Source organism: Metopolophium dirhodum, chromosome 1, assembly GCF_019925205.1.
Source record: "Metopolophium dirhodum isolate CAU chromosome 1, ASM1992520v1, whole genome shotgun sequence".
Classification (NCBI taxonomy): Eukaryota; Metazoa; Arthropoda; class Insecta; order Hemiptera; family Aphididae; genus Metopolophium; species Metopolophium dirhodum.
In genome coordinates this window covers 54,569,760-54,584,967 of record NC_083560.1, presented here as the reverse complement: position 1 = coordinate 54,584,967, position 15,208 = coordinate 54,569,760, and the positions used below count along the sequence as shown (strand labels likewise).

Sequence of the window (15,208 nt, the reverse complement as noted above, 5' to 3'; positions counted from 1 at the left end):
TTGTTTTAATTATAATATTTTAACTGTTAAGTTCTAAATATTTAAATATACTAAGGCCGTAAGTACAAAATAAAAAATTATAAACGTATAACTGTGCATTATATCTACCTAAATAATCAATGGCCCTTGTAAAATTAATAATATATAATAATTTAAAATTATGTGGTAAATGGTAATCACTCTACCACTTAATATTAGTAAAGCATAATGAGACACGCTGTCACTATACATAATAATATAACTTGATTTTTAAAATTTGTATATAATATAAATATATGTATCTGATTAATATTTACCCTTTTATGTTAGAAAAGTAAGATGTATAAGAAATATTTTTAAATATATAATATATCTAATTGTTTAAATCTAATTACAAAACAACAAAAATTGCACAAAAACTTAAAATTACTAAATTTTTGATATCAACAAATCTATAAGGATTTTATAAGTGCATATAAAAGGTATACAGTGACAAACAATATTAAATTATGTATAATTATGAAATAAATATGGGTAACGACACATTATTAAAAATAATGTTTTTTAAGATTCAATTTAAAATGTAAATTGAAGTAAAAAACAAATAATAAAAATAATAACTAAAATTATAATATAAATAAAATGAGAATCATTGGGTGATTAAAATATAATATTATTTTAATTGTTGAATCCATAAATGCTACAAAAGTCGTTTTAAAGAAAAACATTATTATTTTGTTTCTTATGTGAAAATATTATTTATACTCATACATATTTTTAAAATAGTTTTATAATTTTTGTAAAATTATCAAATCTATTTAAAGCAACATTTTAGAATTATATATAAATATAAAATTTAAATCAGTTATGTATTAAAAAGAACCAATTCTACACAATTTAGTTTATATTTGTGACTTAAATAACCTAACAATACATTTTATTTTTTGAAAAGCAAAATATTTATTTTAAAACTTTCTAATTAGTTTCAGTATTGAATTAATCATAAACTATTTATATATACCACACAGTTGTTTTTCAATTATTGAACGTAAGTTACTGAGACAGATGAACTATCTGAAGTTGATACTTCTCGTCGATGGTTTGGCACTTTGAACAATTGTATTTTTACTCGATAAAACTTCATTCCTTTTTTAACTTTATATCTGTTGTCCTCCTGTAGAAAAATTGAATTAAAATTGTTTGTATACTATTTCTATTAATAAAAACTACTATCTCAAAAGTTTTTAAAAAACTTATAGCTTTTTAACTTTGTGAAGAATCTAAAACATTGATACATATAAATATTTTAATTCAATTACCTTCACTGCTTGGCAGTATTCTTTTTGTATTACTTCTGCAGAAAAGTGCTGTAATTTTGGTGTTTCATCTACAAATAAAATAATATATTGTTATACATTTTAAGGTATGCGTATTAAAATATTAGCCTTGAATTAGCTACATAATTATAGTGTTTTAAAAATATGTGGTATAAAATGCCAACATCTTTCAGTTGTAATCCCACACGCAATACAATTTATGTTTAAGAGTATTTAAAAATTTTAGTTTATAATATTTCATTTAATTAATTGTTTTATATGTCTTTAATTAAATATTAATAATCGTAAAAACAATTGGATATGTTTAATTAAATGTGTGGTAGGTAACGCTGTCTAACATTTTTTTTTTAGTATGGATACTAGACACATAATTTTTACGTTCAAAATATAATTCCTTGTTCTCATTTTTATTGCTTTAACGAAAAATTTAAATTATTCTTAAAACAATAGTCAATAAACAATTAAAATGTAAAATGTTAGCTAAAATGTTTCTACTTTTAAAAATTCAGGGCAAAAAACGGCGAGGGGGGGGGGGGGGGTTTCTCCCCTGAATTTTTTTAAAGTAAAAACATATGTATATCACTATTTTTTAAATGATAAAATTGTATTTTAAATATAATAATAATAATAGTTTATTGGCCATAAGTAGTTACATAATATTAGTTGATAAAACAAAATTGTTGAGTATAATGGTCCAACTCACCACTGAGGAAAGCCTCTTAATGGTAAAAAAATTTAATAAAAAATGATACCGCCAGATAGAGAATCAAAAAATTAGAAAATCAATTTTTAACCAAATTTCAATAGAAAAAAAGAACAGGTCCAATTAGATGAAATTGATCAATTATTACTTTTTAGAAGTTTTTGATGGCTGTGCATTAAAGAAAATATTATTCATAATATTTCAACTTTTGTAAACATTCCAATATCACTAGTAACACATAGTTCAAGTCTGTATTTCAGTCTATTTTATTGGTTTTCGATGGATATTCATCAAAAAATATGTAATTTGTTGTTTCTAAAATGTTTTATTTGTATTTTATCTTTATCAGAAAGTTTATTTATAATTTAATAAAAATATTTTCGAGTTATAAATTTATAAATATTTATGTATTAAAACTGAGTAAAAAAAATCTTTTTGATTGTGATTATTTTTATGAAGTACTTGCCAATATATTGTGTAAGATACATACTTAAAATATGTAAGATATCCGATCAAGGCAATGTTTCTTCTAAGATACAACCCAGAATATTGAACTTAAAGGCTCATAACAACTTTTGATTTTATTTTTGTATTCAGCATACTATTGGAAAAACTTCACATAACTCATTGTATATTTGCTAATTTAAGGTTTATAAATGTCATAATTAGAGCGCGGATCTTTAGGTTTTTACATATTTTTATTGGCTTTATGCAGCCTTTACGAGGATGTAAAATGTGGACGATTTATACATCATAGAGTTTGTAGGAAAAATTTTATTTTTGCATATTTTAGCATATTTTGGACATTGTAGAATATTTAGCATAATTGTCATATTTTAGAATATACTCAATTATTGTTCATATAAAAGGGTATTTTATTAATTTCTCAAGTTGTGATTTTTCTAGGAAAAAAAATAATTTGATTTAAGAATGTTAAAAATTAAAAATTATTGAATTATCAACATGGTTATAATTAAATTGGTAATGTTGGTCATATACTGTTATTCTCAGACCGTGATTGTATCATAGATTATCGAATTTGACAACTGGTAATGTTGTGAGAATGATTTTATAATAAATAAATAAATATAATAATTTATCTTTTACTAAAAAATGGTGCATACCAGTGGCAGATCCAGGGCATAATTTATTTTTTGGAGGGGGGAAGCAAATGCCCCTTCTGCCCCCCTCTGGATCCGATACTGGTGCATACAAGTTGTTCATTGTTTTTATTTAACACGTTGACTGCGTACTGACGCCAATTGGCGTCCAATATATATTAAAAGTATATGGTGTATTACTCACTACGCGTGGCTGAATGTTATTTTATTATTATTTAGCGTGATTAAACGCATATTTTTAAATATGTATTCGTACGCCGTTTGGACGTATGACCATATAGGAGCAGTTCCTTTATGTTATTTTTAGAATACTATTGTTTTTTACTTTGATCGATCTTATTGAAGACTTGGAGACATCTTTATCAATTTTTTTTTTTTTAATGCGTATCTCTACACAACGAAACACATAATATTATTATTGACATGACGTGTATTATAATTCTCGACTTTATCGACAAATAAACATCGTATAAATATTATTATTTTCAATTTGTTTATCGTCAGTGGTGGACGTCGCCTGCTATTCTGGTAAGTTTTTTTCTTATTTCTCGCTATAGGATATGTCAAACAGAAGGTGTGAAATTGATTTTTCTTTTTGGTAGGTATAATATTGTTACTTATCATGGATAGAGATCAGGCTGGTCCACTGAGACCTAAAAGGGCTTGTGTTGGTAAATTCCCCAATGAACGCGAAATTCAATTACTATTGGACTCCGATGAAAAAGACAATGTATTTGATTTTGATGATTCTGGTAGCGAATGTAGTGTAGGTATTTTATGTGACGAAAACTCATCTGAAAGCGAAGATGAAGATAAAGTTGTAGTGCCTAGTTTCGATGATGTTTCTAACTTTGTTACTCAACCCCTTCAAATTGTTTGGCAAGATAATCCAAATTTGCAACAATTTACATTTACTAAACAAAAACAGCTTCTTGTGCCTATACCAGGAGAAGGAAATCCGTATGATTTTTTCAGATTTCTTTTGGATGACACATTTTTGAATTTATTGGTGAATGAAACTAATAAATATACTGAGTATGGATTTCTTAGGCTTGCTGCGAATCCAAGAAGTCGTATATCACTATGGAAACCAGTGACTTTAGAAGAAATGTTAACATTTATTGGTCTCATTATACATACAGGAACAATACAATTAAGTCGAATAAATGACTATTGGAAAAAACATCATCTTTTTAATCTCACTTGTTTTTCAAACCATATGAGTCGGGACCGTTATTTACTCATTATGCGAAATCTACATTTTTCTGATTACTCTGCAAATTTAAATGATTCAGATCGACTTTTTAAAATAAGACCTTTGATTAATTATTTTAATGATAAAATGAGTAATGTTTATTACCCCGGTAAAGAGCTCTCTTTAGACGAGTCGATGATACTATGGCGAGGACGCCTTTTATTCAGGCAGTTTATCCAGAATAAACGTCATAAGTACGGCATTAAATTATACATGCTTACTGAGCCTAATGGTATTATATTAAAATTTGCAGTATATACTGGGGCTACTGATGATTTGGGTGGAAAAGGGCATGCAGCAAATGTTGTTTTACATCTGATGGAAGAAAAACTAAACACAGGTCACTCGATTTTCATGGACAATTTTTACAATAGTTATGATTTGGCGCAAAAACTGCTCAAAAAACATACTTGTTGTACTGGCACGTTGAGGGCCAAAAAAAAAAAGGGTAAATACTCCAAAAGATGTCATAAATGCTAAACTGAAAGTTGCGGAAACAGTTTCAAAATATTCTAACAATGTTACGATAGGAAAGTGGAAAGACAAAAGGTGACGTACATTTCATCGGAGTTTCAGAACGATATGGTGCCAACGACTAACCGTAAAGGTAGAGAAACTCTCAAACCATTATCAATTAAACATTATAATAAGTTTATGAGTGGAATCGACAGACAGGACCAGATGATTAGCTATTACCCTTTCACGAGAAAAACAATCAGGTGGTACAAAAAGCTAGGTATACATATTATACAAATGCTACTTTTGAATTCATACAATTTATATAATCAATATAATATCGGTACAACATTGAGTTTATATAATTTTTGCATTATTGTCCTAAGTAACCTATTACCTAAGCAGGAAATCATAAGTATCGAAAATCATTTACCATCTACGCATGGAATGGGTGAAAATGGGAGAAACTTGCGAAAAAGATGTCAGCTGTGCTACAAAAATGGTATCAGGAAAGATAGTACATACTACTGTGACGCTTGCCCTAAAAAAGTTTGTGTATTAAAACGTGTTTTAAAAAATTTCATACGCAATAAATTGTATTTTTATTAATTAAGTTTTCACACAACTAATAAGTAGTAATAAACAAAAATTAATTTTATTCATATTTTTTTTTATCGTTTTATACATAATATATTGTATTTTTTTTAAATTTTTTATTTCTATATAATAATAAAAATAAATTTTATTTATAATTTTTGTAATACTTGTATATTTTTAATTTAATTTTATATACTTCCGTTGCATTTCTAAAAAAATTCAATGAAAATAACCAAGACGCCAATTGGCATCAATGCGCACTGTTGAAAAAAAAATTCAGTGACGCTAACGACGCCAATTGGCGTCATAAAAGTTCATAAGCTGAAAGTTGAAAAAAATGATTGATATGTGTTATTGAACACATATAAAAACTTTTTTCCTAGTACCAAAATTAAATTTGACGTAAAAAGTAACATACGAATTGAAGCGGGAACTGAAAAAAGACATACGCAGTCAACGTGTTAACTATTTTGTTTTTTATATATAATTTTATTATATTTATATTCCTATGTATAAACTGTTTTAAATTTTTTATATTTTATCTGTTACCAAAGGAATGGCCCATAACAGTTATTTATTGTTTTTATTGAACTATTTAAGAAAAAAAAAATCATATTATCTGCACATTTACAAGTTTAAGGAATATCTAGAGAATATTTAAAGGTTTTTTAGATCATATTATCTGCATATTTACAAGTTTAAGGAATATTTAGAGATTATTTTAGGGTTTTTTCGAGCATATAAGCATCATATTTTAAGTTTTTAAGAACCTAAAATTCTGCGCTTTAGTTATAATAATCATCATAAAATTATAAATTATTTTTAATTATCTTTGCTGGATGCTATTAACTGATAAAGGTAAAGAATAATGATCATCAACACATAATATTTTAATTTAGTTCTGAAGAAATAAATATACCATATTAAGCATACTACTAAAATACTTACCAGAACCAAGTTTTAAAAATAAGTTGTCTATGCTGTCAGGATGTAAAAATACCAGATTTCTTTTATTTTCTTGATATACGACATAGTTTCTATGACTAGAGTTCCATACAACCAAAACGTAATCTCCAACATTGAAACTAAATAATTAAATGATTATTAGTACATTAATAATAATGAATTCTATTATATATTTTTGTATATTTGTATGTATATAATATACTCACGAGCTGACAGAAATTTTTCCTTCATCAGATTCAGAACTTGAACTTTTATTCTATATAATAAAAATCAAACAATGTTAAGGATTTGTAATAAAAAAAAATAGAATTAGAATTTACCAAATCCACAAAAACGCTGCTTGATGCTGAACTAGAATCTATATCCCTATATATAATACATAAAAATATGATATTACTATAAGTATAATTTATATAAATACAGATATTAAAAAATACAGAGCCTAACGTTGGTCTTATTAAATTTCATTGGGCATATTTTCAAATGTTAACAAATTATATTGAATAATTAATTTTAAAATTTATTGCACGAATACGTTTTGCAAATTAATATAAAAATGTATTACTTAACACATTTAAGAGGACACCACACAGGTATTTTTGTCTCCGTCTTACAAACGTACAACATGGAAAATTGTACGTTCACAATAACACATTTTACTCTGTAGTTTCTAAAATTAGAGTGAATTTACCACTTTGTAATATTTACATATATATACAAATATATGTATATTTATAAAATAAATCGCATTATGTGATTTGTAATCATTGGTTTTAAGTGTAGGTATAGTGTACTTAGTCTGTGTGCAGTGGGCATAACTCACAGATTGTTATATCTATATAAATTATAAATTTTAGACATAAGTAAAAAAATAAAAATATATGGCCAGCTGATAATTTGAGTTTGAGACCACTGCCCTAGATAATATTCTTACCTTTAAATTTTATAAAAGGTGGTAAATTCACTCTAATTTTAGAAATTACAGAGTAAAATGTATTATTGTGAACATAAAATTTGCCATGTTGTACATTGTCAGTGAGACAACAAATTCCCCAGTAGCAAAGTAACAAATAAAATATATCAATGCATTCATTAATTTCTTAAAATTGTAAGTAAAAAAAATTTGTTGACTGTAAATGTCTAAATAGGAAAAAAGATCAAGACACAATGATACACATAGATATATTATAACTATGTGAATATATATTTCCAACTTACCATTCTGATACAGCAAAGCTATTTGATCTTGGTTTTGAAACATATGTACTTAACCTTAGTTCATTTGCACTTTTCTCTTTTAAATATTTAAAAGACTTGTTTTTATCATCTGTATTTCTCTTGCTGTCACCCCAAAAGCACTAAAATAAAAATTTTAATTTAATTAACTAACATACAATTTTATTAATAATTTTGCATAACTAATGCACTGGTTATATAAATAAATACTTAATACTGGTTTTAAGTTTATTAGTACAACTTATTATTAATAAAAATATTATAATAGAAAGACCACTTAGATCCCAGATGTCTAATTATAGAATAAAAAAAAAAATATGAGTGCATTTGCAACATAATAGTGTTTTAGATTTTGTATTTATTAGTAATAGGTTATACACCTATAGTGAATGGAAATTGTTAATTTTAGGAATTTAATTAACTAAAAACCCAATTTATATGTATATAAAATTAAATTTTACTATAAAATATCATTTAATTTAAAAAACAAATTATACATAATACTTAGTTTCAAACTACTGACAATTACTTGATCATCCTTTTTTTCGTCACATTTCAGTTGTCGTTCCTGAGCTATTTTTTGTTCACACTGCTTTCGTTCTTCCTGTATAGCTTGCTCTTTTTCCAATAACAAGTCTTCTTTAAGCTGGGCCATCATTGCTTCATGATTAACAAGTTCAATAACATCACATCTCTATTCAAAATCAATAAGTAATACAATAACAGATAAGTTTATAGTCATGAAAAATAAAGTATAAGTTTACAAAAATAAGTTAAAGATTTCAGAAGATTTGAAATATAGTATGAGTATAAATTTAAAAAAATAACATTCTATCCAGCCCAAAAAAACATATTATCTATCTTAATAATTCATGATCTGTTTAATAAATTCTAATAAATATTACCTTATTCTTTTCTAAGCTTTGTTCACTTGAACTACGTTCCATATTAGTTGCTTGAGTGACTAATTTAAAACGCACATGCATCATTTCTAGATCTTTTTTATGAGACATTGTTAACTGATTAGTTATTTCTTTCCGTGCATGCTCTAATCCTTGTTGTAACCACTCATCTCTTTCACTCTCCATTCTTAAACGTAGCTGACGTTCGTGTTCTTCGCTTTTTATGTGCATTTCTACAAGCGATTCTAGCTCATTTATTCTTATTCTCATACGATCCAATTCACGTTTACTTTCTTCGACATACTGAAATAAATTAACATAACTATTAGTAAAAATAAAACCTAAATTATTTTTTTTAACACATTCTTCAATATTTTAATTTAAAATAAAACTTACTTGAATAAGCTGTTGTATATGAGAAGTTTGAATGTCATATTTTGATTGTAAATCATTAGTAAACATATTAATTTCTAAATTTTGTTGAAGTATAAATTGTTTAAATATGTTTAAATCTGATCGCAATTTATTAATTGAGATATTAGCTACATTTTCTAATGAATATAGACTCTTCTTCAATAACTTTACTGTATGCTAAACAAAACATCATAATAATAAAATATATAAAATATAATTTTTAAGTATTTATATGAATAAATGTAGTACTTCTTGATGGCTTCCAATATACTTGTGTGGTAATAAAAAGCTATCTGGATTATAGCTGTCATTTTCCCTGAAAGCAAAATATTAGGTATTTTTTTAAATTCAATTGATTAATATTAAAATAATACTCCATACTAAAATAAAATATATTAATTGATTATAATATGTATGAAAATAATAATGTTATACATAAATGCAAACTTAGTTGGGTTGTCAGTTGCCTACTAAGTTACACCAAGCAAAACTTTTTAATTTACTCAACTTGAATAAGTTTCTAAGACTGTAATTAATGAAATAACTATAAACTATTATTATTATTAATTTATTTCTCAAGATAAAAATATTTATTGTATGTATAATAATTTTACTCAATTATTAACTAGCTAAATACTATTTTTTTTAAAGTAATAAAATGATGGTTTTAATAAAATATTTTGTAATACCAGCAAATCAACATTTTGTAAAATAGCCACAAATCATTTAATGTACTTACATTATGGTTTATTTTAATATAAGCTATACAATTTTTTGGTCTGGAAACAAAAAGTTCTATGTTATGATTTTGAAATGTCATTAAAAGCTTCTTTAACTTTAAAATTAAATTAAAAGTAAATACATAGAAACCTCAAATAAATGAGCTTAAAGTTTTATGAATAAATGAAAGCTAATAAAATCAACATATTTAATACTCGTAATCCATTTTAATAACTAAAATACTTTAAAACTTTTTGATAACATATTTTCAACTAATGAAACGGAATAGAATTTTACATTTTAATTATTCTTTACCCATATCCCTAGGTACCTACCAACCAAAATAAATGTTGAGCCCCGAGGGTTCTAGAAATTAGAATAAATGTTTTTAGAAATTTTGCTTCCAAACCAGCAACTTGCATAATAATATAATATGTATATTATATACTGTATTATTAAAGAAAAACAATTCAGGTTCTAGAGCCCGAAACAAATGAGTGCACAATCAACAAAATTGAACCTCAATTATACTTTAAAAATATAATCAAACTGATCTTAATAATAATTGATCCTAATTATAATTTATAATACGACATATCTGAGTATAAATATATACAAATTTACATACATTTTAAAACCAGCAAAATATTAACTAAAAAGTGCTTGTATATCCTAATGTATGTATTAAAAAGTTTTTATTTAATATACCTACCTTCTAAAAGGCTACAAATCAAGAACTGGAACTTTACCAAAAAGAACTGGTTTTGGAATCTTAAACATTTGAATATTGGGAACCCAAAAACTCACCCGAAACCCTTATTTAAATTAATTTTAAATACCGGAACCTTACTGGAACCAATACTTTTACTTTACAAATTTTTTTCATAAGTATAAAACCAAAACAGGTATGTATCAAATTTTTAATTTTTTAAGAACCAAAAAGAAACCGAAACCTAAATTTTAGTTTTTCTGGGAACCGAACTGAACCGGAACAGAAACCAAAATTTTAGATTTTCTGGGAACCGAACAGGAACTGTAAAAATCATCAAGGTTCTAGTCCCTGCTGCAAGTACAAAAAAACTGATATAACATCTAAAATCAATTTGATTCGATTACATTTCTTATCTAAAGAGTTTTATGTTTTTCAACAATAAGTCACTATTAGTCGAGTAGAATAAAATAAATTTAAGTGGAACTGATACTTTAGTACAACTGATGGTATATAATAACTACGAGGTATATCACTTTGACCATAAATATTTCAAGTTAAAATACGCGTACACATCAAAAATGTTGACAAAATATATTACAATTTTTATTTTTTAAAAAGTAAAATATAAAATCGAAAATTAGGTACATACTAATTTAATTTCTCTTAACTCTGTTGATAAATGTTAAACAAATTTTATTAAAACTAATGTTTATTAAAAGACACTAAGAAATTACCGTATTTTTTTATCACGTCATGAAACGTACCTATAAAGTTCTCACTCGGCATATATCATATATTTATACTAATCAACCGCAAAAATAAACAAATATTTATTAATCATTGTTCTCTTTTCTGTATAATTTACAGAATAGTATTTATTAATAGTTCCGAAATTAAAGCTATTAAAAAAAGTATTTAACTAAATAAAATATAAGTTTTTTTTTCTATTAGAAATAAAGAATCTATACAATTTATGCACAATAAGTTTATGTGGTTAAAGTAATAACAAAGACGTGAAATTTTAAGTATGAAACCACCCATTTACGACACTTAGCTTTTTGAGACACAAACAATTTTTATTTGACCTAATGGCCAATAAAGGTAATTTGTAGATTTTATAGCTTTAGGTTATACATCTTTATTGATTTAGGTAGAACAACTGTAATGGGGTAGGTTAATAGAACTCAAGACATTCTTCGTCAATTGAATAAAGCTTAATACTAACGATAAGTGTCTAAGAAATTAACTAAATACGCCGTTTAGCGTTATTATTATAAACTCATTTGTAAAGGTATAGGTAATTAGTTATCTGTTAGCTGATACTATCAATGTTCAAAACGAAACTACGTCAGTATATTAAATACCACTTCAGTAGTCAGTACGGTGACGCATAGAACAGAAGTATAATGTGTTATGTATAAAGGGTAAAGGTAAATTTAAAACTTTTTTATTTTATATAATTAGTTAAAGAAACAATTTAAATCGAATTGCTTTGTTTTGAAAAATGCATGTTTCAGACAATATATCGGCGGAGTTATCAATTAAATCAAAGAGAGCGGTTTAGATAAACGTATTCGATTCGTTTAGTTTCGTTTTTAAAGTAGGTATGTAGAATTTAATTTTATAAATTAAATAGTATTTCTTTATCAAGTAAACTTTGTAAAATGATTAATATTTTAACCAATAAACGCACCAACATATTTTCATCAATAGTATAAATTGAAATGTCTTACAAGTGACAATCTATACAATTATTTACAAATTAATAGATAAGAAATAATCTAAAAAGATTATTATCTAAGCGAGTTATGAGTATTTTAAGCATGGCTAAATATATATATATATTTAGCCATGATTTTAAGATGTACAAACAATTTACATTTTAAAAAAACTCATAACTATCGCTTTAAAATTAAAATACAAAAAAAGTCTATGTCATTGCTTAGAAAATAATCTTACGAGAGGTCAATTCACTCTAATTTTTAAACTAATGGAGATAAACGTGTTTTTTTGGAGCGTAAAATTTGCTATGATACGCAATTGTAAGACGGAGACAACAAATGTCACTGTAACGTCTTAATATGGCTCGCTTAATATTCCTAATACCAATCGTGAACCACTAAATCATGTTTATTAGCTCACTATTCATTAAATGTTTAATGATTGTTCGTGCAACCCGGCATAAGAATATTATTGTTGCCATGTTGGGTTCTAAGACATTTTTAGCCGGCTTAGTATTCCTAAAATTAATGTTCATCAGATTCTAGGTATATAATTTGATTAAACATTTGTTATTAAATACAAAAACTGCAGTAAAATAAAAAATGAAGTTTGAATTTCACCCAAATGTATTTTTGTTTCGATTTAAGAGCTGTCAGCTGAATTACGTAGTTATAACACAAGGTCAAACATATCATTATATCTTAACTTAAACTAAAACATTTTATAAACTATAATTATTTACAAGTTCCAGTTATTTTTTCGAACACTTTTAATATGAAAATCGATAAATATAAAATAAAAACAGAAATGATAACACATTAACCTCTATAACCCACCAAAATTTGTAATCTTTTGAACCCGCGAAGAAAAACTACTTTCCTATCTTAATTATTTGTATATACTACTATTTACTAATAAACAAAATAGCAATATAAATATTTTTTTTTTATCGATTATATTTTATATATTTTTATCAAAATATCAAAAAATTACAAGGGTACCTAGGTATATATCGATATAATATGATATATTATACCGGGTGATTCATTAAACGCAGGATACTCATTATTCAAAATGTATTAATGTATTTCATAATTCTTTTTCGTTGCTTCAAGTCTTTACAAAACAATGTTTTTATTAAAAAAAATATACTTTTGAATATTTTGTATCCGTATAATTTTTAATTTTTCTTTTTTGAATCACAACTTACAGTTTCAATTTCATCTTCAAAAGCAGAATATTTTTCTTAGTATTTCAATTTTTATGTAACAAAATACTTAAAAAAAAATTTGCTTTGGAAAACTGTATGTTCTCATTTAAAAAAATAAAAAACTTAAAAATGTTAAGAGGACATGATACCCGCATGTGTTGTCTCCGTCTTACAAGTGCGTAACATTCAAATTTTACGCTCAGTAGAACACGTGTAGCTCCTTTAGTTTAAAAATTAGAGCGAATTGACCTTTTATAAAATCTAAAGGTAAGATTATTATATCTAGGCAACCTCATGAGCTAAGCTTATTATTATATTTTAATTTTGAAGCTAGTTATGAGTATTTTAAAAATGTAAATTGTTTGTACCTACATCTTAAAATACTCATAACTCGCTTTAAAATGAAAATATAATTAAAAAGCCCTTTAGATTTTATAAGAGGTAAATTCATTCTAATTTGTAAATTAACCATTAACGGAGCTACACGTGTTCTACTGAGCGAAAATTTTACTATGTTACGCCTTACGCAGTTAGACGGAGACAACACATGCGGGTGTCGCGTCCTAAAAAATATTTTAAAAATATATTGTTTTTAAATGTTGGTTTTTAACGACTAGAAACTATATAAACATTTACCTAGAATACTCAATAATTTTTTTATAAATGTATATTGGGTACAAAAAATAATGTTCAACTTTTATTTACGACACACTGTGGATTTATACTGTACCTACTGTTATAAGATTAGAATGTTATTTTCTTATATTTGTTTTTGTAACCAAGTAACTGAATGATTAAAATTTTTTATTTTAAATATTTGAAGTATCTAATTCTGCACAATTAAATCTAATAAATAGGTAAATAATTTGCTTTGTTTCAAAGTAGTATAAGAGGTAGATGGATAATTATAATAATTATTGATAAACACAAAAAGTGTTATTTAGGTATATATTAAATTCGAGTTAGGTAAGAATAGAATAAATTAATAAATGTACAACACTTATCAGTTATCATTAACAGCATTAAGTATATCATCAAACATGACTTCAACGAAGTCTATATTATAATGAGTAATGACCTTTATTATCGGTGATAATACAATATCTAAACATTCAACATAGTAACAATTATGTTCTATAGTATAAAACTATTTACTATGTACCTACTTAGGTACCCATCATAAATTGAAATACCATTCTTAATTATAAGGAATTTTGTTATAATTTAAATTTACTTTTTTAGACGAAGATCATCGAAATATTTAAAAACCTATCTTTATAATAGTAAATTAAAAATTACACTAATATATTTCTCATCATCACTAATATAGTAGTATATAGTAATATAACATGTTTCAACTATACTTTTAAAAAAAGTTTCATGGTCCATAAGTCATATTCAATTTATCGATTTATAAATAAATATTAAGGACTAAATGGCTCATGATATTTCAAATATTGGGTATTCCTGTTTTCCTACCAGTATCTGGTATTTATTTGTTACCGGTATCAACGGTTATACACTTATACGATATTGTCAGTGAGCCTTGATCTAGGGATCTAGCGATAACAATTTACCGGAAATACCACCAGCCCTATACAAGCTTAGTGATTCGAGTTGTAACTCTAAATTATTTACTGTAGTTCACTGTTTTCCAACCTGGGAGGCTTGTACACATTGCCGGGGAAGCGCAAGCAGTCATCATGAAGTAAAATTTGTGTTTTTATTTTACAATGCAGGGAAAAACTTATAAATTAATAACGTCCGGTTATCGGGTATTGATAAGAATTTCGAATGTTTAGCCGCTAAACACTCATTATCTTCGACGGGATACTTAATCGGTTTATGCCGCCACGATGTCCGTAAATTAACTTTTTT

General features: G+C 25.6%; 1 protein-coding gene and 1 long non-coding RNA gene across 3 annotated transcripts in view; one reads left to right on the top strand and one right to left on the bottom strand.

Annotated features, from left to right (window-relative positions):
• Positions 1 to 874: 874 nt before the first annotated feature.
• LOC132933889 (RB1-inducible coiled-coil protein 1) overlaps positions 875 to 15,208 on the bottom strand; it is a 31,364-nt gene continuing 17,030 nt past the window's right edge. The window contains exons 12-21 of one of the 2 annotated variants that reach the window (XM_061000163.1): positions 9,216 to 9,282; positions 8,949 to 9,143; positions 8,556 to 8,855; positions 8,174 to 8,344; positions 7,633 to 7,772; positions 6,735 to 6,780; positions 6,621 to 6,670; positions 6,397 to 6,533; positions 1,299 to 1,366; positions 875 to 1,153 (exon numbers count right to left, since the gene is read on the bottom strand). In XM_061000163.1, coding sequence (XP_060856146.1) covers positions 1,019 to 1,153; positions 1,299 to 1,366; positions 6,397 to 6,533; positions 6,621 to 6,670; positions 6,735 to 6,780; positions 7,633 to 7,772; positions 8,174 to 8,344; positions 8,556 to 8,855; positions 8,949 to 9,143; positions 9,216 to 9,282 — 1,309 coding nt within the window. In that variant the 3' untranslated portion in view covers positions 875 to 1,018. The remainder of the gene's footprint in view (positions 1,154 to 1,298; positions 1,367 to 6,396; positions 6,534 to 6,620; positions 6,671 to 6,734; positions 6,781 to 7,632; positions 7,773 to 8,173; positions 8,345 to 8,555; positions 8,856 to 8,948; positions 9,144 to 9,215; positions 9,283 to 15,208) is intronic. The other variant, XM_061000164.1, reaches the window with a different exon arrangement.
• The window catches only part of LOC132933890 (uncharacterized), a 31,430-nt gene continuing 27,772 nt past the window's right edge, over positions 11,551 to 15,208 (top strand). The window contains exons 1-2 of the long non-coding RNA XR_009662954.1: positions 11,551 to 11,828; positions 11,916 to 12,002. This is a non-coding gene — a long non-coding RNA (uncharacterized LOC132933890). The remainder of the gene's footprint in view (positions 11,829 to 11,915; positions 12,003 to 15,208) is intronic.